The sequence below is a fragment of the Syzygium oleosum genome, unplaced genomic scaffold (assembly GCF_021117445.2).
Source record: "Syzygium oleosum isolate NSW1041296 unplaced genomic scaffold, Sole_v2.1 Sole_v2.13, whole genome shotgun sequence".
NCBI lineage: Eukaryota > Viridiplantae > Streptophyta > Magnoliopsida > Myrtales > Myrtaceae > Syzygium > Syzygium oleosum.
In genome coordinates, this window is record NW_026607497.1 from 11,074,934 (window position 1) to 11,098,482 (window position 23,549).

Below are 23,549 nucleotides of genomic sequence, written 5' to 3' on the forward strand. Positions count from 1 at the left end.
TTTTTATATTTAATTAAATAAAATTAGTATTAAAAATCAAATTTGAACAAAAACGACATCATTTTAGCCACATAGGAGAGAGAAAATATTAAAATAAGCCACGTCAGCATTTTCCGTTAGTAAATTTAACGGTGTTAACTTTATGACTCATTTGAATCACTTTGACAAGTTTTAGGACTTGATTGCATTTTTTGCAAGTTTTAGGATTCAATTACATTTTCGTGACAAGTTTTAGTACTTCTAGTGAACATATCCCTTCTTTTTTTTATCAAAACATGCTAAATACATGGATATGTATTACTGATAGTTGAAACTTGCTGTTCTGATATAGAAAGATACCAGTCACTATAGAAGAGCTCTCATCATCAAATGCACTCATCATATTATTTGATTTACTGATGATGACAATCATCTACTTGTATAGATAAATTAACCATTAAAAGTAAGTTGAAAGTAATTCTGTCCTGTGGAATGCAAATAGCTCAGCACATTTAGAAATTACTAGTTGTACAATGATACTTAGGTTTTTTCATATGAAAGGGGCACTAGTCACGTACAAGTGATGCGTATTTTCTTAGAGAAAGTCACCTCACATGTCTAATTGCCAACGAGGTTATGGATTGCTGATGAGAAAAATTCTTCTGTGGCTGTTGCCTTCCAAGGTCAGTGATGGTTATCCTCAAAAGGAGCAGCAGACAGAGACATTAACTTAGCAGAGTGAATAGTTTCTCTGACTAAGAGACTCAACTCACAGTTCTAAGAACAGGAAGTGAGACCGCTTTGTGAATGGAATGAATGCGAGCTTCTAACCAATTCGGCTGGACAAGCAGAATCGAAAGCTCTTTTGCATTCGTGCTGTGCCGTACCAAGGGTTGGCATTCTACTGTCCAGGTTGATTGCTTCTAGCAAAATCCAACACAGAGGGAAAAAATCCTTCAAGTGCAGATCTCCTATTCCACTATTTATCGATACTTAAACCAACCTGATGATGGCCATTCAAGCCCTGGCCAGTCATTCTTTATCTCACGGTCCTCTCTTTGAACGACAGGAAAGAAATAGGGGATGAAACTCATAAACCACAGAAAAGTCGGCTAGTAAGGCCTGCCATTAGGTAGGCAGGAGTTCTCAAAAGTTTAACTAGCGATATTCATTCGATACAATAGTCATTAAGCAACTGAAGTTCCCACTGACCTGTTAGGCAGATCCAACAGTCAGAATCACACACACACAGAAAGTCAAGGGACGTCGCAAGTATCAATTGGCACGAAAATACCGTCCAAGTGATCTGGCTTATGGCCGCGCCATTCCAAGTCGTTCCACCAACTCCTCTCCCCCCTGATTTTCTTCAAATGCTCACCGGAAACTTCATCGGTCGAAAGAGACTTGAGACTTGGGCAGTAATAAAAACTCAACCTTTCTAACCTCCGTGCGATCCGTAGCCCACAGGATATACTGGAAAGTTTTGGTACGTAATGGAGGGACAACTTCTTCAAAATAGGGAGGAAATAAGACGTCTCACAGACTTTGCCAGTAGAAGTTTGGCAGCTAATTAGGCTTTTGATGGCTGGGCAGTCCTCAATTGTGACCTCTTCCAAATTGTTCAGATTATCAAGCATCTCGTGTGAGAAAATAACTGTCAACTCAGGGCATTTACACAGTGTCAACAACTTGAGAGAAGATAAACATCCCTTCTGCATTGGGCCCTTCCAAATGTTCCTCAAGTTTTTCATGGAATACACATACAGAAACTCGAGCGATTCAAGACAAATGCTTTTGCAGTGAGATTCAATCAAAGCCTCTTGATGAAGGGTATCAGATGCATCCACGAGCACTTCAAGCTCATTACACTCCCCCAGAACAAACCATTTGAGTTGGTCCATGCTATCAATCCCTAGTTCGGACAGCTTCTTGAGATTAGCATGCCTTTCTAAGAAAAAAGCATCTGATTGTTGCAGGATATCCTTAATATCTGTGAAGACACCGTCACCATTTGTGTACCTCAAGTATCGGTCGCACCGATCCAGCTCGAATTCAATATCTGATGGTAGCCGATTCATAATGCGGTTAGCCTGATTGCCAATGAGAAGTCTGAATTGAGCTAAAGATGGATGCTCCATCGATTTCCTAAGCTGATTAAACTGCCTCAAAAGTTTCAATGTAGGAAAGGAGAACTTGACAGTGCTTAACCTTTTCAAGTTGCAAACTTCAGATACAACACCTTCGGCACATGTATCCCACCATTCGGCATCGGCATCCACATCGAGATTCAATTCTTCCAAGTGTAATAGAGATGATATTACCCCTTGAGGAATCACTGTTTTAGAGTCATTTGAAGGTTCAGTTCCAGAAATTGAGATCCCCAAACAAGTTAGATTAATTAAACATTCAATTTCCTGGGGAAGATTCTTAATCTTTGTCCCCTCAAGATCAAATACCTCCAGCTGCTTGAGCCTTCCGATTGCTGGCGATATCGATCTCAAAAGCACACAATCATTCAAAAAGAGTCTTTTGAGGCTGACAAGTTGAGATATGGACTCTGGCAAGCACCGAATGCGAGTGTTGGATAGATTCAAAACTTCTAGAGCAGGCATCTGATTGAAAAATGAAGAAGAAAGCTTTCTCAACTTGTAATTTCTTTGCAGATATAACGACGAAAGTGAAGGGCACCTTGGTTCCTTCGGTAGCTCAGAAATTCCGGTATGCATCAAACAAATCTCTTTTGCACTCTCCCATTCCTCAACCGCCGGTGGCTCTGTCAAATCCAAGCCACCCCGCATCAGAAACAGGCGATTTTCCTCAGGTTGAAATATTAAGTTCACTAATATATTCTGATCCTGATCTTGAAACTTCACAAATTGCCCATTCTCATCAACTTCAAGCAGATTAGCATTGACAAGATTTTTTAGGACTCTTTGGCCTTCATCATGGGTGTCTACCATACCATCCCTGACCCATAGGCCTATGGCTGACTCGGATGCAATCTCATGGTAATTGTTACAAAGAGCAAGATTTTTCAAGCATCTTCTAGTTTTATCATCTTCTAGTTGGTCAATGCTGAATCTTAATACATTAACCATAAGAGCTTCTATACCTGCTTCATGACTTTCAGGTCGAACAGTCAGTCTTTCAAGCGCCCGTTTCCAGATTAAAATGTCGTCAACTTTTTGCAATGCCCTTGCCACTAGAATAACAGCATGTGAATAGTGCCTGCACATCCTAACTATTTCCCTAGCTAGGAATTGAACAGCAGTTGAATGAACAGTTGCACCCACATTCTGACGAAATAATTCCCCAAAGAAGAGATCGTCCAAACATATTTTTCTATCCACTTCGATTTCATCGCACAATTGTCCTGAATCAGTCACAAAGACTATCTTGCTACCAACTAGTGGTGTTGAATCAGGAATTCTCAATGCCTCCAGCTTCGTGTGTTGATTAATGCCAACAAGAATGAGCAAAAATTTGAGGCCTTCCAGTGCATTCACCCCTGAATGTGGCATATCAAACGCATTGGGTTCAGTTAAATCATTAGATATTTGTCCAGCAATCTCCTTTTGCACCTTTTCCACGTCACAGTTCAGAGGAACAGTAACAGAAATGACTCTATCAAATAGATACCTCAATATTGCTGATTCCTTCAAGGCTTCAACGACAATACCTTTTCCAACCTCATTTTTGCCATATATTCCAATTTTTTCAATTTTAGATTTTGCTATGGACTTGATGAGATGGTCGACTATAGAATCATAGTCAATGGCACCGCATCCTTGTGATGATCTCCTCTCTTGTTTTCCACCATGGCCTAACATATCAATTGAGGCATTGTTATCATCCAAAGTAGAGTGTGTAGAACTTTCCTTTTGCATTTTTGGTATATGCATAATCTCATATTCTGGAATTGCTTCAGTCCTCGCCTTTTTATCTCCAACTTCATATTCTGGTCCCGAGCAATATGAATCTACTTCAGATTCTTGTTCTGATGGATATGAATGAACTTCCTCAGAGGCAGTGTCTTTATTTACTTCCAAGTGTTCAACCTCTGGCTCTACAGTGATTCGCTTTTGTAATACTGCACTTTCCAATGCTTCTCTCTTATAAAATTCTGGACTTGCTTTGATCTTCATCTTCTTATCTGTGTCTTCTAATTCAGATTCTGAGCAATGTAAAGCAACTTCCGATTCTGAGGGCAATGAATATGAATGAACTTTTTCTGAAGCAGCATGACGATCAGCGTCCTTTTTTACTACCCACGAAAATGGTTCAGCCTCTGTATCTTGAGCGTTTTGCTTTGGCACAAAATCAGTTTCTGCCCTTTGCTTCTGCACAGCTTCTAGTTTTTTGGCTTCACATGACACCGTCACATTTTCTCCTTCTGTCAGATCACTCAGCAGTGATTCTTTGTTCGTGAAATAGCCTGCCGGTGCATGACTCAAGTCGATCCCAAAGTGCGGCTGGAGTCCTTTATAGAAACAAATTCATGACACAAGGGCACAATCATTATCCATAATTTATCCAGGTAAATGGACAACTTTTCTGTCCACAGTTTATCGAACACATTTTATGAGATAATGCAGCTACACTAATCGAAGTGGCCAACTTGAGAACATAAAGCCAAACAGTCATTTCCTTTGTTCATTGTAAACGAAATTACTTGGTCACCCCATTTATCGACTTTGCTTCATTTCATCTAGAGAAAGGGAGGGAGAGAGGGAGAGCCCATTTTAGCTCAAATAAATGCCAATACACAAGAAGTGCTTCTTCGGAAGTAACAGCGATTTGTAGAATAGCAATTTGATGCGCATATAAATGCAACTTTACTTAATGGTAATTGACAGAAGCATTAAAATAGTGATCTCGCCAGCACACTAAAAACTCTCATCTTTTTCCTCCATACGATACTAAGAGATAAAGTGTAATTCTGAAAAATGAATGGTACATCGTATGGTTCAAGTGTAAGTTTTCCAAAAAGAAAAGAATAGCACCTTCTAGTCACCTTCAGGTTGGTAATATGCTATTGTCTAAACAAAGAGTTATAGAAAACTCATCTTTTAGGACAAACCAAGGTTTTACATTGAATGGGCTAAGGGCATAATTCAGTGTCATGTTGCAAATATTCTCCACAAAGCCTTTAACATGTAACGATTCTTTGAAAATGAAAGCTACCTTTCTGATCTCCACCGGCACAAGGACAGGCTTTCACACGTAAACTAATGGATGATTCGACTGAACCAGTGATGGGCTGATCAGAGACTGATTTTTCCTGAAGCAGTAGGCAATTACAACACAACAATGTCAGTACATTTAATATGTTAACGACATGATAATGTTGAAATAATATCTGCAGTCCTTGTCCCACGTCAGATTGAAGTGCGTGGAGGCCTTGCCCGTCGTTCGCCAGTCCAGGAGGTGGACTCCTTGCCCGGAGCCTGCCTGGCCGGTAGGATTTATTTCCTAAACTTGTTATATATTTTGTCCCATTTCTCCTATCGTTTGGTTATAGATAAATCTTTCTGCCCGCTCTCCATTTGGATATAGGTCGTATCAAACAAACAGTGTGGATCTCTTGTCTGATTTATTTTCTTTAGCTGTTTATCTCCGTTCTATGCGTATGTTTTGTAGCAAATGAATATCATAGAGCAAGTTCCAAATGGCATCGGTGATGAAATTCGAATTGGAGGAATAGGCTTAATATTTGGCAAATTTAAGATATGTAGATCTCCAGTGACACAAGGTTTAGATTTGGCAGTGGTCTGGAGAGGATAAGTTGCATGCAACTTTGAGAGATCACTTATGTAGGCAACTCATTTTTAGAGATGGAAGCAGGGCAGTACAATCAGATAGGCGTTCCGCGCAAACCCAACATTGTTGGACGAGTTTGGCGTTTATTACAAAAAATCTTATAACAGGTTTCTTTCTACCTGTTTCTTTCAATATACGCATGTGTTTTTACGCGAGTTCAATTATAGGAATAAAAAAGAAATAGGGTATAAGGATACTATAACTGCAATAACTTTCGTACGATGCTCGGTTCGATATCATAATTATTTTTTCGATCACTTGAGTGTCATTAATTTCAGAAAAACATTGAGTTGAGTGTTATAAAATGCCAGGATTTCCCAAAAAAAAAAAACCAATTACCACAAGCGTTAGAAATCCGCCATTGCATCACACTTGTAGTGAACAGTTTTTTTTTATAAAAGTTAAGGCATTTGAGTAATTGATCTAAAAACTATGGCACTTAAGTGAATGTTTTTTTTTAAAAGTCATGACACTTAAATAATTAAAATAGAAGTAAGGGCACTCAAGTAATGGAAAAGAAAAAATTATGACACTCAAATGGGTATAGTATGAAAGTTATGACACTTTTGATATCCTATTTTCAAATAAAAAAGGTCTTGTCAGGTTTCTCTAGAGCACTAGCTAAAAATCGACAACAAATTTAAAATGCGTAACTAATACCTCTCGAAAATTAAATAAAAAAGTGAAAAAATTTCATGATTGTATTTAGTTATGTCAACTTGTACCCACCAACGGAGGAAAACACAGGCAACAAATAATGATTGCGTAAGAGGGAGAAAGAAAGGTGTGGTGACCTCAACAAGTCGCTGCATTTCATTGTCATCCGCTTCTTTGAGGTAAAAGGGTTCCTGCAGCTTTTTTCGTAATTGTAGCCGTATCTGGAACAAAGAACATCACCACCAAACAACCTTGTTAACCTCGAAATAATTGCAGTCGGGGAAGAAGAAAAGAGAAATCTGAACCATGTGCATACCTTCTGGAGAAACCTTGACACTATTTCTCGTGGCTGATGAAATTCGACCGCGGACGGGGACAAGAGATTTCGCCGGGACAAAAGAGAAACCAAGTTACTTGCCAATGCATTAAGGGAGATATGATTATGCAAGACTGATAATTACAAAGATGGTATATTTTGTCCGAGTATATTTTCTTGCAAAGGGTTAATACCATGAAAAAACTCAAAATCGGTATACTTGTAATAAAATTACCCAAAACTAATTTTTTGATCATAAAAAATCTCAAACCAATATACTCGTGTGACAAATTTACTTCGAATCAATTTTTTGATTACGAAAAATCCCAAATTGGTACACTGTGAAAAATTTACCCTCCGTTAGTTTCCGTTAAATTGGATTAGTACCATGAAAAACCCCAAATTGGTACACCTATGACAAACGGAGGGCAAAAACCCAAATTGGTACACTCATCAGTTGTCACATGTCATCCAACTTAGCAATTTGACAGAAAAATTTAACGAAAACTAATGGGGGTAAATTTGTCATATATGTACCAATTTGGGGTTTTTGATAGTCAAAAAATTAGTTTGTGGTAAATTTATCATATGTATAACGGTTTGAGATTTTTTGTAGTATTAACCCAACTGACAGTAATATCTCTAATTAGTGGATTTTTTTATACTTTTGTAAAAAGAAATTTACAAGCATATCGCCGTGGATGAACTTGGTTAGACAGACGGCATGATGCGTGGCTTGGGAGCGTTGGGGCAGGTACCAGAGGTTTTCTTGGGCTGCACTTAAGATTTTGTGTTTATCCTATCAAATTGTTTCCCATCTATAAAGTTTAAATTGATCGGTCAATTATAGAAACAGTTCCAATAATCCAATAATACGTTTCAAAAAGATAATGGGAGAACGATCAAGCTTTGAGGAATCGACAATTTATATGAAACAAACAGTAGAGGAGTCATACAACTACATCATTTGTCTATCAATCATGTGATTTGGTCTTAGTATTTAAGAAAATATACCCGTCTCGACAATTGCAAGCCAGATGACCGATCTGGAAGGAAAGTAAGATGCGGGACTCCAGTTCCATATGGGTTGCCTTCATTGTCATGGCGGAGACCTTTTTCCAGTTCTGCTCCTCCCCCTCCAGCCGAGTGGATTATGGTGAATTCCTCGACCATTTTCCAGATGTTGCCTCTGCTGCAGTTGATGATTGGCGTCGGAGCTCGAGTCGGCTTCTTGAATTTGATGCTCTGGCCTGATTTCGGTAACCCCAACCTTTGCTCCTTAACCGAACTTTGGCCGGTGTTGGTGGTCTTATTAAGATTGGTATTGTCTAGTTCTCGCAGCAATCGTAGCCTCCGTTCTGTGCTGGTGCTGCTCATGGCTCAATTTCGATCAATGAACGCGTCGATTTGCCTCTCTTTTCTGCGAATGTGTTTGTTGATTGGCCAAAATTTGTTGAGAAGATGAGCCTAAGAGAGCATGTACCTCACAGAATGGTGGATATGACTGACAGATCCTGAACCAGACAAGAATGGTTGACTTTGGTCTCTACCGCGTTGAATGAGTTACCACATATGATGAATCGTCTATTATTCAATAATAACGAAAAAGAACAACAAACACAAATATATAGGCACGAACCCCAAAGATCCCCTCAGACTCTATGTCGAAATATCATTAGTTTGCACATAATGTCTTTGAATAACGCTTGGAGATTCAAAATCGTAATAGAGCGGCACTGAAGTGCAAACACTCCCACTAATGTGTAAGTCAATCAATACACAACATAGACGTGGATGCAATATATTTCTGCTTGCTGTTGTTGGGACCGATACCATTAAAAGTAGTGCTAGCTTTTGCCTAACTCGGTCATGTTGCACGTACTGGATGAGCTCACGTGATCTAACTCATGCTTAAGCTCACTATTGATTTTATGGTCAGGTGCTGGTATGCTCACAATGTTAGATTTGCTCATTAACATCATGAGTATATCTAAAGTTTACAATGTATACAAAATATTATGACTGAATCTATTGCTTACAAGGAGTCTTCACAATTCACCCAAATCTATGACGGACATAAATTTAGCGAATGTGATTTACTCATATTAACGATAGGTCTATGTATTTTCGCGGGCAAGCTCACGAAATCAAGTATATTTACACAACATTATTACGAGCTCATTTAGTAATCTATCTATATTAGTAGTACACTCTTCTTATGTACTGCGAAGATGAGCCAAAAAGAGCTCGTGTATCTACGTTGACGGATTTGCAAGTCGATCTAATTTTTCAAGAGAGTGATATAATTCATTTATATTTCTGGGACATATGTTCCATCATTGGAGGGCTCGGGGGCCTCATAGTCATCCCTCGTATGGTCCAGGATTGTACCCATCATTTGGGCCTTAACTGCGACATTAAGGCCCGTAGTTGGTCCATGCTCAGGCCCTAGTTAAGGCCCAACCTTGTGCTGGGCCTGTTTTGGGCCAAACTGGTCCCACGACCATAGCCCATTACTCTCGGTCCTTAACTGGGCCTGTGACTAGGCCCATTGGCCAAATATTTTGAGCACTAACTGAGCTGACGTGACCCAAAAGTGGGCTTTAATTGACCAAGGCCCAACTTGAAGACTCTTTGGCCGGTTTTGGGCCTTGATTGGACCGCACAAATCCCAAAAAATGGCCCACATGAGTGTGCGCCTTGGACTGAAGGCCCATTATTACGTGGGCCGGACAAGCTGGGCCCACTGACAGGATATTTGGGCCTTAATTAAGCCCATGAAGTCAAATTAGACCCATCATCAATTGGCCTTCTTGGGTCAAGGCCCATTCGAGGCTTATTAACAAGTGCCCATGGGCCGGATTTTTTGGGCCCTAGTTAGGCCGTCACATTTGCCTAAGATGTGGACTCAAGAGTCAAGTCTACCTTTTTAATTTGATTTTACATAATTGTACTTCGTGGCTGTGGAGGAATTTGAGAGAAATTGCTTTCAATTCAACTCGAAGAAGTTTCCATCGAAAATAGAGATTTATTTTTTTGTAACTACGGAGATATGGACTTGAAAACCCGACTTTTGGAAGGCTTACGAAACATGCTGCAAGTACCATAAACTGCTTTAGTCCATACTTTGTCTGTGCAAATGACAATGTCCCATAACAAGTTGCATGAATTTGGTGGAATTTGAATACGTGACCTCCAATTTTTGAGCTGAAAAATCTCCTAACTCGCCAATCAATTGCGCCAATTTGAGGGTTGAGTTTATCGTTGTTTATATTCACGAGGTATCCTCATTACCTTTTTCGACTTTCCTTTGGACATTTGGGATAAAATGCTTGCTTCTAGAAATCAAATTCTTTGATGAGAGCGGACATGCTAATATTACGCACCATCTCTCTCTCTAATGTCATAATCAAATTTAGGGGTAAGCATGGTTGTAGGAAGAACCTGGAACCTGAGAATCTAACCGATAGAAACCTGTAGGTTCCAGGTTCTAAGGTATGCAGGGTAGGTTCTAGGTTTCAAAAATTGGGGAACTTGTTTTGACAGGTAGGTTTTAGGCTCTAGGTAAGTGGAACTTGAAACCTATAACCTGTAACTTTAAACCTTAAATCTTAAACAAGCTTTTTGTGTTTTTTCTTGATCTATGTCTTCGCGTGATCTTGCAATGTTCCATGGAGTTTGATAATGAGTGTATAATCTGGAACTACTAGTCTGAGCTTTCATTTTATGACTTGTTAATGTTTCATATTCTTCATATGTCTAAATATAAGTTGTGGTCAATAGATCGTAGAAGTAAGTGGTGGTTATTAAAGGTGATGATTCACTGCAATTGTTCAATTAATAATACGGGTGGAACTTAGGAAGACCCTAGAACCGACCCTGAAACCTGTTTTATGGTAAGTTCTAGGTTCCAAAATATGCATGATAGATTCCAGGTTCCAAAAAATGAGGAACTTGTTCCCATGGTAGGTTCCAGGTCCCATTTCTTAATTATCGTTCTTATTAGGTAAATGTAAATGGCTTTGTACTTAAGCCCATCTAAATAATCTAGATGCGAAGTGCTTGGCCTCAACTCAGCATACCAAGTCCTCCTAACAACAACCATCCATTGAGCAAGAATTTATTGCTTTTGACCAGCCAATGAGAATCTTGACAACTTTCAATACAAATCTCTCAACTGTAAGAAATATCTTGGATTTGCTCATTAGAAGTCGTCGGACCAAAGATCCTGGTGATGTCTTGTAATGATGCGTGGGTGGAACATATGCATCGATAGAGAGAGCTTGCGATTTCAAAGTTCTAATAACAGGAAGTAAGGGATTGCTTTGTGAACGGAATGAATGCAGGCTTCTAACCAATTCGGCTGGACAAGCAGAATCGAAAGCTCTTCTGCATTCCGTGCTGCGCTGTACCAAGGGTTGGCATTCTAATGTCCAGGTTGATTGCTACAAGCAAAATCCAGCAAACAGGGAAAAAAAATTCCTTCGAGTGCAGATCTCCTATTCCACTATTTAGCGATACTTAAACCAACCTAATGCTGGCCATTCAAGCCCTGCCCAGTCATTCTTTATCTCACGATCATCTCTTTGAACGACAGGAAATATACAGTGGAAGAAACTCATAAACCACAGAAAAGTCAGCTAGTAAGGCTTGCCATTATGTAGGCAGGACTTCTCAAAGTTTAACTAGCGATATTGATTCGATACAATAGTCATTAAGCAACTGAAGTTCCCACTGACATGTTAGGCAGTTCCAACAGTCAGAATCATGCATGCGCACAGAGTTAAGGGACGTCGCATGTATCAATTGGGACGAAAATACCGTCCAAGTGATCTGGCTTATAACCGCGCCATTCCAAGTCCTTCCACCAACTCCCCTCCCCCCTGATTTTCTTCAAATGCTCACTGGAAACTTCATCGGTCGAAAGAGACTTGAGACTCAGGCAGTCATAAAAACTCAACCTTTCTAACCTCGGTGCGATCAGTAGCCCACAGGATATACTGGAAAGTTTTGGTACGTAATGGAGGGACAACTTCTTCAAAATAGGGAGGAAGTAAGATGTCTCACGGACTTTGCCAGTAGAAGTTTGGCAGCTAATTAGGCTTTTCATGGCTGGGCAGTCCTCAATAGTGACCTCTTCCAAATTGTTGAGATTATCAAGCATCTCGTGTGAGAAAATAACTGTCAACTCGGGGCATTTACACAATGTCAACAACTTGAGAGAAGATAAACATCCCTTCTGCACTGAGCCCTTCCAAATGTTTCTCAAGTTTCTCATGTAATACACATACAGAAACTCGAGCGATTCAAGACAGATGCTTTTGCAGTGAGATTTAGTCAAAGCCTCTTGATGAAGGGTATCAGATGCATCCATGAGCACTTCAAGTTCATTACACTCCCCCAGAACACACCATTTGAGTTGCTCTATGCTATCTATCCCAAGTTCAGACAGCTTCTTGAGATTAGCATGCCTTTCTAAGAAAAAAGCATCTGATTGTTGCAAGATGTCCTTAATATCTGTGAAGACACCGTCCCCATTTGTGTACCTCAAGTATCGGTTGCACTGCTCCAGCTCGAATTCAATATCTGATGGTAGTTGATTCATAATGCGGTTAGCCTGATTGCCAATGAGAAGTCTAAATTGAGCTAAAGATGGATGCTCCATCGATTTCCTAAGCTGATTAAACTGCCTCAAAAGTTTCAATGTAGGAAAGAACTTGACAGTGCTTAACCTTTTCAAGTTGCAAACTTCAGATACAACACCTTCGGCACATGTATCCCACCATTCAGCATCGGCATCCACATCAAGATTCAATTCTTCCAAGTGTAATAGAGATGATATTACCCGTTGAGGAATCACTGTTTTAGAGTCATTTGAAGGTTCAGTTCCAAAAATTGAGATCCCCAAACAAGTTAGATTAATTAAACATTCAATTTCCTGGGGAAGATTCTTAATCTTTGTCCCCTCAAGATCAAATACCTCCAGCTGCTTGAGCCTTCCGATTGCTGGCGATATCGATCTCAAAAGGACACAATCATTCAAGAAAAGTCTTTTGAGGCTGACAAGTTGAGATATGGACTCTGGCAAGCACCGAATGCGGGTTCTGGACAAATTCAAAACTTCTAGAGCAGGCATCTGATTGAAAAATGAAGAAGAAAGCTTTCTCAGCTTGTAATTTCTTTGCAGACATAACGATGAAAGTAATGGGCACCTTGGTTCCTTTGGTAGCTCAGAAATCCCGGTATGCATCAAACATATCTCTTTTGCGCTCTCCCAATCCTCAACCTCTGGTGGTTCTGTCAAATCCGAGCCACCCCGCAACAGAAACACGCGATTTTCCTCGGGTTGAAATATTAAGTTCACTAATATATCTTGATCATGATCTTGAAACTTCACAAATTGCCCATTCTGATCAACTTCGACCAGGTTAGCATTGACCAGATCTTTTAGGACTCTTTGGCCTTCATCATGGGTGTCTACAATACCATCCCTGACCCACAGGCCTATGGCAGAGTCAAATGCAATCTCATGGTAATTGTTACAAAGAGCAAGATTTTTCAAGCATCTTCTCGTTTTATCATCTTCTAGTTGGTCAATGCTGAATCTTAATACATTAACCATAAGAGCTTCTATACCTGCTTCATGACTAGTAGGTCGAACAGTCAGTCTCTCAAGCGCACGTTTCCAGATTAAAATGTCATCAACATTTTGCAGTGCCCTCGCCACTAGAATGACAGCATGCGAATATGGCCTGCACATCCTAACTATTTCCCTAGCTAGGACTTTTTTGGAATAATAAACAACATCACCCACATTCTGACGAAATAATTCACACAGCAACAGATCATCCAAACATATTTTCTTATCCACTTCGATTTCATCGCACAGTTGTCCTGATCCAGCCACAAAGACTATCTTGCTACCAACTGGTGGTGTTGAATCAGGAATTCTCATTGTCTCCAGCTTAATGTGTTGATTAATGCCGACAAGAATGAGCAAAACCTTGAGGCCTTCCAATGCATTCGCCACCGAATGTTGCATATCAACTGCATTGGCTTCGGTTAAATCAGAAGATATTTGTCCAGCAATCTCCTTTTGCACCTTTTCCATGTCGCAATTCAGAGGAACAGTAATACAGATGACTCTATCAAATAGATTCCTCAAAATTGCAGATTCCTTCAAAGCTTCAATGACAATAGCTTTTCCAACCTCGTTTCTACCATATATTCCAATTTTTTCAATGTTAGATTTTTTTATGGACTTGATGAGATGGTCAACTATAGAATCATAGCTAATGGCACCCCATCCTTCTGATGGTCTCCCTTCTTGTTTTCCACTGCCCCCTAACATATCAATTGAGGCATCGGTATTATCCAAAGTAGCGTGTGGAGAACTTTCCTTTTGCATTTTTGGTATGTGTATAATATCGTTATATTCTGGACTTGCTTCTATCCTCGCCTTTTTATCCCCAACTTCATATTCCAGTCCCGAAGAATATAAATCGACTTCAGATTCTTGTTCCGAGGAATATGAATGAACTTCCTCAGAAGCAGTGTCCTTGTTTACTTCCAAGGAAAAGGGTTCAACCTCTGGCTCTACAGTGTTCCGCATTTGCAAAACTGCACTTTCCGATGTTTCTCTCTTATGATATTCTAGACTTGCTTCGACTTTCATCATCTTATCCGTGTCTTCAGCTTCTGATTCTGAGCAATGTGAACCAACTTCCGATTCTGAGTGTGATGAAAGCGAATGAACTTTTTCCAAAGCAGGATGAGGATTGGTATCCTTTTTCACTAGCCAAGGAAATTGTTCAGTCTCTGTATCTCGAGTGTTTTGCATTGGCACAAAATCACTTTTTGCTCTTTGCTTCTGCATAGCTACTGGTCTTTCCGCTTCACTTGACACCATCACATTTTCTTCTTCTTTCAGATCACTCAACAGTGATCCTTTGTTCGTGACATAGCCTGCCTTTGTGTGAACCAAATCGATCCCAAATAACGGCTTGACTTTTGTATAGAAACAAATTCACGGGGCAAAGGCACAATCATTATTCATAATCTACCCCGGGATATATAAAAACTTTTCTTTTCGTAATTTATCAAACACATTTCATGATATTGCAGCTGCACTTATCTAAGTGCACACAACTTGAAAACAGAAAGCCAAAGTCAGTTCCTCTGTTCACCATAAACGAAATTACTTAGTCACCCCATTTATCTGACTTTGGTTTAGTTGAGCGAGAGAGAGGCCCATTTTAGCCCAAATTAATTCCCATTACACAAGAAGTGCTTCTTTGGAAATTTCTAGACTTTATACTATCTACAATAGTACTTTGATGCATATATAAAGGCAACTTTATTGGCCGAAGCATTAACATAGTGATCTCGCAAGCACAGTCAAAACTCTCATCTCTTAAGTCACCTTCAGCTTAGCAATATGCTATTGTCTAAACAAAGAGTACTAGAAAACTTATCTTTTAGGATAAACCAAGGTTGACATTGAATGGGCTAAGGCTATATCAGTGTCATGTTGCAAATCTTCTCCCTAAAGCATTTAACATGTAATGATTCTTTGAAGATTAAAAGCTACCTTTCTGATCTTCAGCAGCATGAGAATAGAGGCCCGAACCCAAACTAATGGATGTATCATCTGAACTAGTGACGGGCTGATCAGAGATTGATTTTTCCTGAAGCAGCAGGCAATTACAAAAACGTTAGTACATTCAATGTGTAAACGACATTGATAGTGTTGAAATAATATCTCGAGTCCACGTAAGGCCTTGCCACGTAGAATGGCTGACGTCCACGTCAGCAATTTTCGGCCAAAATTGGCCGCAAGGACTAAATTGGCAAATTATCAAAAGGTTTATAACTGAATTGGCACAATTCAAAGGTTTAGGACTGAATTGGCATAAATATAATAAGTTTAAGACTTTTTTGATAATTTTTTCTCAAAGGAAATGTTCTTGTTAGATAACTCCACGCCCCGAAGCGGAAGATCTGAATCTGAACGTACCGTTGCTTGAGAGTTGTTCCCTAAGATAGTGGCCCAGATAGTCATAGGGAGCTCGGATTTTGGAGTGCCAACATGGAAACCGTCCAACCTTGCTGGAGGCACCGAGAAGTAGTTCGTCCCGGAAGTTAACGCAGACAAGAAATTAGGAGCACTAGAGAAGTTGCTATTGTTACACTTGACGCCGAAAATATCATCCCGGGTGGGAGGGAAATCAAACATTGAAGAAGATGAGTTGTGATTGTCATTGTTGGAGTCCAAGTTCGGAGTTATGACTGTGCGGCCTCTAAGGAAGTGGAACGCAATGTCTTGTGATTGGGTTTGGTTCTGTTGGAGCTGGGGTTGTATGATTTGGAGAGGGGTGGCGTCGACGGAGGCATTGGAATCAATTTGATTTTCAGGCAACGGAGGAGGAGGGATGACAGAAGTAGGGTCGTGAATGCACGTGTGTCTTCCCCGGTACGTGATCTCCAAGACAGTGGGGTCGTAACCGGATCTTTGCACTTGCTTGGTAGCCAAACAACCTTGGACATTCCTATGAGTGCACCTATAGTAGTCCCTGAATATGAAGTGTGGGAAAATTATCAATGAGAGCTAGATATAGAGGCCAAAGAAAACATAATAGAACTTGTGTGCACTCATAGCCGAGCCACTTCAAAAGTGCTCAATTACATGTCAAACTTTAGTAGGCTAAGGAAGATAAATGTGATAGCAACGTCAAAAGCTGCCAAACTGAACTAGCCGTTAATAACTGAAAGCGTTTCTAGACAGTCATGACCTGAGAAAAGGATGGCTGACTCTACTCCTATCACACAACAAGGGGGACAAGTATCGAGTTCCTTCCCTTTAATGTTTTCAAGGATGTGGCTTATCTCAAGTCCACCAATGTAACGTGCTGGGGATGAATTTGGACTTGGAGTGAGAAGGACAAGTTCAAAGGAATAATGTGCTAGTGAATCTTTGTGGTGATGGAGCTTCAAGACCTCAGAATTAGAGAAGTGATCGTCTCTAAACTCACCTTGGATACTTGGATCCAAGGATTTCCTTCTGACCGTACTTCCTCCAAATGAACCCATCGTGCCCTCGGACCTCAACAAATCGCTTTTCATCTGACTTTTTGCAGTGAAAAAGTTCCTGCAGCTGTTGTAATCTACGAAATCCCTGGAGCAAAGAACATCACCAACCTTGCAGTCAGCCCAAAAAAAAGAAAAAGAAAAAGAAAACTGATCAATCATTCTGAGACCTATTGCTTAATCATGTGCATACCTTCGGGAAATACTTTAACTCGAGCGGTGGTGGCTACAGAATTTCGACCACCGAGGAGGATAAGAGATATCGCCGGAACAAAAGAGAAACCAAGTTACTTGCCATGGATTAAGGGAGTAGAATGTAATCAGATTGGTTTCTTGAGAGAGAGAAACGATTATGCAAGACTAATAAATACATGGATGGAACAATAAATTTGGACAATATTTTTCTCCAATCATATCTTTTATAGGTAGTGTTTATTTTTTTTTTGGGCCATATTTTGATTGGTGATTTAGAAGGTGTGAATATCACCCACTTTTAATATATGTAACCACCAATAAGAGGCGTAATTGGAGGACATCTTCTCTAAGAGACGGAAAAACACATGACCCTATTTCTTCCCATCTGATTATGAGATGAAAAACTAAACTCTTTTACTTTGTTTGTAGTAACTAAAAATCCAACTGAAGGACCTGTTTTGATTAGTGATGAACTAGGGACAAAGGCCCAGAATTCAATTGGAGGACTTAAATCTTGCTGACTACCATATAGGTTGACTACATTCATGCGTTATAGAACATTATTTAATGATTTGAATTCTTCTTTTTGATAGACAATAGTCATTAGCAGATCTAATTCAGTCATACTTTTGTCCATCCCTAATTGGAGCTAAGTTTTGAATTGATGGGTTACAGATGTGGATATCAGTGATATCCATATTCATCATTCACCAATTAACGACCTGAATAGAGGAATTCTTTTCAACATGGTCCTAATCAATAATTTTTTTTTAAAAATTCAAGGGCACGAATGCAAAGGCTCAGCTACTTGGAGGCCCATAAAACATCATGTAATTAAGCCCCATGATGGATTAACTTTAGGCCTTTGGCCTATGTAGGTAGTCCTGCCGAAAACATCTCACATGCAGTTAGTGAAATTTAAACAAGTGATATCTGGTTTTTGAACTGGAAATCCCCTAATGCCCAAACCCAACTTTGTCAATCCTGGGTTAATTTATTTTTTCTGAAATAATTCTATTTAATTTTGGTGATTTTGTAAAAGGTCATTGACAACAGTAAAAGTCATGGTACGTAGTTGCGTGATACATAGATAGCTCATCAATGAAGCGACTAGAGAAATGGCACGATGCAGGGTTTGGTGTTGTTGGGAAGGTCCAAGAGATTTTCTTTGGCGGCACAATTTAGAATAAAAATAAAAATAAAAATAAAAGAATTGTAAGATTTTGTGTTTATCTTTTCAAATTGCTGCCATCTATAAAAGTTAATTTTTCAGTCAATTATGGAAACATTTCCGATAATCGAATAGCACGCATGTCTTTAAACCAGCTTTGAGGAATTATAAATTATTATGCAATAAACATATCAACAGATTAGTATATACCGTGGATGACAAAGAAAAGAATAATTTTTTTATCATTTACTATGCTACGCTATCAATTTTGTGACTCAGGTCATAGTATCGAAAATAATATACCCGACTCGGCAATTTCAAGTGATTTGGAAGGAAAGTAAGATGCGAGAATCCAGCTCCACAAGGGCTGCCTTCATTTTCATCCACATAGCCGAGACGTATTTCCCTTTCTCCTCCTCCTCTGGCCGAATGGATGCCGCTGAGTTCCTTGACCATTTCCCGAAAGTTGCCGCTACCGCAGTTGAAGGTTGTCGTCCGAACTCGAGCAGACTTCTTGAATTTGGCGCTCTGGTATGATTTCGACAACCCCAGCCTTCGTTCCTTAACCGTTGTCTGGCTGGTGTTGATGGTCTTGTTAAGATTGGTCTTGTCTAGTTCTGGCAATTCTAGCCTCCGTTCTGTGCTGGTGCTGCTCATGGCTTAATTTCGCTCGATGAACGCGTCGATTTGCCTCTCTTTTCTGCGTATGTGTTTGTTGATTGCCCAAAATTGGTTGATAAGATAAGCCTCAGAGAGCACATACCTCATAGAATGGTGGATGAGACTGATAGATCTTGAACCAGACAAGAATGGTTGACTTTGGTCTCGGATGCGTGTACCAAGTACGATGAATCGTCTATTATTCAATAATAACGAAAAAGTACAACAAACACAAATATATAGACAGGACCCCAAAGATCCCCTCAGACTCTATGTCGAAATAACATCAGTTTGTAGATAATGTCTTTGAATACTGATAACGCTTAAAGATTCAGAATCGTAATAGAGCGGCACTGAAGTGCAAACACTCCCACTAATTTGTAAGTCAGTCCTTGCACAACATAGATGCGGATGCAACATATTTCGGCTTGCTGTTGTTTTAAAAGTAGTGCTGGCTTTAGCCTAACTCGGTCATGTTGCATGTACAGGATGAGCTCAAGTGATCTAACTCATGCTTAAGCTTACTATTGATTTTATGGTCAGCCCTGGTATGCTCACAAAGTTAGATTTGCTCATTAACATCATGAGCATATCTAAAGTTTACAATGTATTCAAAATATTATGACTGAATCTATTGCTTACAAGGAGTCTTCACGATTCACCCAGATCTGCGACGGACATAAATTTGTCGGATGTAATTTACTTATATTCACGATAGGTCTATGTGTTTTTGGGAGTGAGCTCATGAAATCGACTATATTTTGTAATCTATCTATAATAGTAGTGCACTCTTCCTATGTACCGCGAAGATGAGCCAAAAAGAGCTCGTGTATCTACATTGACGGATTTGCAAGTCGATCTAATTTTTCAAGAGAGTATGATATAATTCATTTATATTTACGGGGACATATGTTCCATCATTGGGGGGCTTGAAGGGCTAATGTAGTCATCACTCCAAAGGTCCAGGATTGTACCCATTACATTTGGGCCTTAACTGTGACATTAAGGCCCGTAGTTGGCCCATGGTCAGGCCCTAGTTATGACCCAATCATGTGTTGGGTCTGTTTTGAGCCAAACTGGTCCCACAACCATAGCCCATTACTTTTGTTCCTTAATTGGGCCCGCGATTAGGCCCATGGGCCGAATATCTTGAGCACTAACTGAGCTAACGTAAACCACTAGTGGCCTTTAATTGCCTAAGGCCCAAGTTGGAGGCCTATGGGCCCGATTCGGGGGTAGTGATTGGCCCACGGATTCCGAAAGGGGCCCATCTTGAGCGTGCAACTTGGACAGAAGGTCCATTGTTGAGGCACGTGGGCGGGATAAGCTGGGCCCATCCTCAGTGGGCCTTCAGAGGCAGGACATTCGGGCCTCAATTGTGTCCACGAAGTCAAATCAGGCCAATCATCTGTGGGCCTTCATGGGTCAAGGCCCATTCGAGGCTTATCAGCAATAAGGCCCATGGCCCGGATGTGTTGGGCCCTATTTGGGCCGTCACATTTGCCCAAGATATGGACTTAAGAGTCAATCTATATTCGTCAAGAGTCTGTTTTACTTCAAATAACGTCGATGAACTCAAGATAAGTAGATGGTTGAATTTGTAATTTCACATATGTCCGCTAATCTTTACTTGAACAGAAAATAAAAACATTTTCCAGGGACAAAAAAGAGAGAAAATTTGTTTCAAAAAACGGAGGACAATTTCTATGGATAAGCATCCAGCATGCTTATCCAAACACGCTTGCATGGATAAGCATGCAAACCACGCTTCTCTCTCTATTGATTTCTTAGGGTTCTTTTGGGCTCCATTACTAAGCTAGCTCGTGAGGTGTGACTGTGTGCATCTATACCTTCGAATTTATGATTGAAACTAATAAGTACGATATAAATTGTGCATTTGTAAAATGTAGTTTATTTGAATTTATGGGGGGTCTCTTGCACCCCCAACAAATGAGGCCAGTATGATTGAACTCGTAATTCCTTTCAATTACGTTTGCCCAAGAGCTTTTGCATTGTAATCCTGTTTTTGGGACACGAGAAAGAAAAGCCTCAGTGTGGAAAGAGCTCATAAAATTGAGTGCTAATCTTGATGAAATAGAGTAAATGATTCTTTGCGATCAGCTCCCATTCATAGGAATCAGCCCATTTCAACAGAAATTGGGGCAGTGTGAAGGAACTCTAATTATCCACTCATGCCTTCAGAAGTATACCAGAGAAGGATGATCCACTCTGAGATTTAACTCAGCTTTTCATGAGATTTGGGTTAGGGTATATTTTATACGAAAAGTTGGTATGTTATAGCAAACAAATGAAAGGAATTTGACATATGGTGTACTAACCAGGTCTAGTTGAATGTTAGATGGCTTAAAGTCACAATGAATTCCATTACCGTGGAGGTAGGCAAATCCAGAATCATATGCAATCTTCATTCTAACAGGCCATGACATGAGATCTGGCTTTCCTGTAAAAATAGGCACAGAGATGCTGTGGAAGTAGACAAATGAATATGATTCTGAAAAACCCATAGATTATAATTAGGTTAAGCAATGCATGGCTCGTTTCTTTCTCTCTTCCGTTTCAACATAATAGCACCTCGCTTACTTGTCCGAAAATCAAACACGTGTGAAAAATTCGAGGGAATCAAGGAGCTGTCGCAATCAAATGCTTAAACAGAGGAACCTGAGACTGAAGCAGAATCGAGGGCCTGTGATGGAAAACTTGCTCTCGTCCTAATTCCATGGCTGCTCCTCTGCTCCATCGACTCTGGCTTGCTTCTGATGTTCCCCATGATCATTACCCAAACAAGAAGCAAACAACACACGCACTATCTACGAATCACCAGACGCCATAACAAGTTGGCAAAGAACAAGTTTTTGTAAAAGAGAGAGCAGTAACCACCATTGCTCACCAAACCAAACCAGTTTTGATAGGGATAGAAGGGTGCCGGAAAGGAGCAGGTATTGCCTGCATTCAGTACGTGTGAGCCCAACTCACATGCACCATTAGATTGAGGCCCACCTCATCCGACAGAACCCATGAACTGGGCATCCATACATGAGGCTTATCCAAGAATTTTTCGTTGAAAGAGCAGATATTGCCTGACAGGTCGAGGAATTGTCCTAAAACTCGCCAATTTACAATCATATGCTAAGGTGCATGAGGGAATGTATGTAATTGTAGAGGTGCAATTTGGTCTTACAAGTCAACATCAATGGATAGCCCACTGATCTCTCGAGTAGATTCAAACGTGGGCCACTTTTCCTACATGTGATGCTCATCTTGCCAATCTCCATCACAGCAGAATCAGGTACACAAGATGTTCCTTCACTCTCTATTAATAATCATGTTCTATTTTTGGTACTGATCTTTCTAAAAAAAACATACGTTGAAACATATGGATTGGATTCACATAGACAGTAAATGAGCCAAATGCAAAACTTTTAAGTTGTTTGTTGTTAAGACATTTCTGTTGAAGTCTTTGAATCGTTGCAAAAGTTAATCTTCTTCCTCTTTATTTACTAACGTTTTCCTGTTCGGTCACTTGGCAAAAGAAAAGTCGGGCCTTTTTTTTCCCATTTTTTCTGAGTTCATTACCATCTTCTCATGACTAGCTCGATTTTGAACTCACAGGCAATCTACATTTCCTTCTCCCTTTGTTTGGGCTGCTTTTTCAAATTGGTTTTGTTCTAGTGATAGTCATGGTTGCAGCAGCAGCAGCAGCAGCAAGCAGCTTTTGCAATAGCAGTTGAAGCATACTAGGATAGGCATAGCATTTTTTGCCACATCAGTCAAAACAATGTCAAGTTCAATTCTGAGAAGTTGACCAAAAAAGCAAAAATGCTTTATGCTGGGGTAGCAATAAACAAAAACAAGATGAAGAGCGCAACCAAGGAATATGAAGGTTGGACTTGCATGGTCAAGGTGATAGAACAAGAAGTGCTCAAATTGGACAGCAAGTACAATGAGATCAGGCATGCCAGAGTCATAGATGCCCCTAGGAGTGGGGATAAGCCTTCACTACATGGGGCCATCCAAGAGATACGGGCTTTTTGGAGAGAGAGAGAAATGTCAAAATGATCGGATTATAGGGAATGGTGGGAACCGGAAGGACTACATTATTGCATAATTTGAATAATGATAAAAAGGTTGTAAAAATGTTTGATATTTTAATTTGGGTATGAATATTGAAGGCCAAAAGCGTCGAGAAGTTGCAATATGCAATCACGCAGCGTCTGAAGCTCAAAGTGGAGGGCGGAGTCAACACAGTTGAAACTAGAGGAACATCATAGATTTTGCTATTTATGGAGCCAGTGACGATAGATTTCTAGCCTGAATTCAGAGTTGAGACTTCACAAGCAACACCGATCGTTAAAGCCTGCTTGACATATTCACATCCGATAGGATTTACACATCTGCTCATGAAGCCGAATATACACTGAAGTTGCCCCGAGACAAAAGATAACGTGGTATGTGCACGTAAGAAATCGATTTTCACTGCATGGATGAACCCTGTTATTTTTATCAGAAGACGAACGTTTGGCTTCTTCCGAGCTGCCTAGCTCCCGTTGGCAAAGTCGCCGTGCGCGAAAACTAACAAAGAACCCACGCGATGAGCGAATCTAGTAGATTGATTGCACTTTTTGTAGCTTTAAGATCCAATTGCAC

At 40.1% G+C, this 23,549-nt stretch overlaps 2 protein-coding genes across 2 annotated transcripts; both read right to left on the bottom strand.

The window, feature by feature from the left end:
- Window positions 1-1,092: 1,092 nt before the first annotated feature.
- LOC115694434 (disease resistance protein At4g27190-like) lies at window positions 1,093-6,909 on the bottom strand. The gene is made up of 4 exons (XM_056317351.1): window positions 6,773-6,909; window positions 6,594-6,677; window positions 5,164-5,260; window positions 1,093-4,459 (listed from the first exon to the last, which is right to left on the bottom strand). Exons 2-4 carry the CDS (start codon window positions 6,609-6,611, stop codon window positions 1,236-1,238), a joined length of 3,339 nt encoding a protein of 1,112 aa, XP_056173326.1. The 5' UTR covers window positions 6,612-6,677; window positions 6,773-6,909; the 3' UTR covers window positions 1,093-1,235.
- Window positions 6,910-10,979: 4,070 nt separating this feature from the next.
- Window positions 10,980-18,995, bottom strand: LOC115669659 (disease resistance protein At4g27190-like). The gene is made up of 6 exons (XM_056316984.1): window positions 18,528-18,995; window positions 17,052-17,084; window positions 16,804-16,946; window positions 15,789-16,344; window positions 15,360-15,459; window positions 10,980-14,779 (listed from the first exon to the last, which is right to left on the bottom strand). The coding sequence occupies exons 1-6, from the start codon at window positions 18,879-18,881 to the stop codon at window positions 11,556-11,558; spliced, it is 4,410 nt and encodes a 1,469-aa protein (XP_056172959.1). The 5' UTR covers window positions 18,882-18,995; the 3' UTR covers window positions 10,980-11,555.
- Between the last annotated feature and the right edge of the window lie 4,554 nt (window positions 18,996-23,549).

Excerpts from the sequence above, each read along its gene's own strand:
- LOC115694434 (XM_056317351.1), bottom strand. Across the intron at positions 4,460-5,163 it reads TGCCGGTGGAGATCAGAAAG|GACTCCAGCCGCACTTTGGG; the intron begins GTAGCTTTCATT and ends GTTTCTATAAAG.
- LOC115669659 (XM_056316984.1), bottom strand. The coding sequence starts at position 18,881 with ATGAGCAGCACCAGCACAGAACGGAGGCTAGAATTGCCAGAACTAGAC. Across the intron at positions 17,085-18,527 it reads ACTTGAAATTGCCGAGTCGG|CCACCACCGCTCGAGTTAAA; the intron begins GTATATTATTTT and ends GAAATTCTGTAG. Across the intron at positions 14,780-15,359 it reads TGCTGAAGATCAGAAAGGTA|TCAAGCCGTTATTTGGGATC; the intron begins GCTTTTAATCTT and ends TCTATACAAAAG.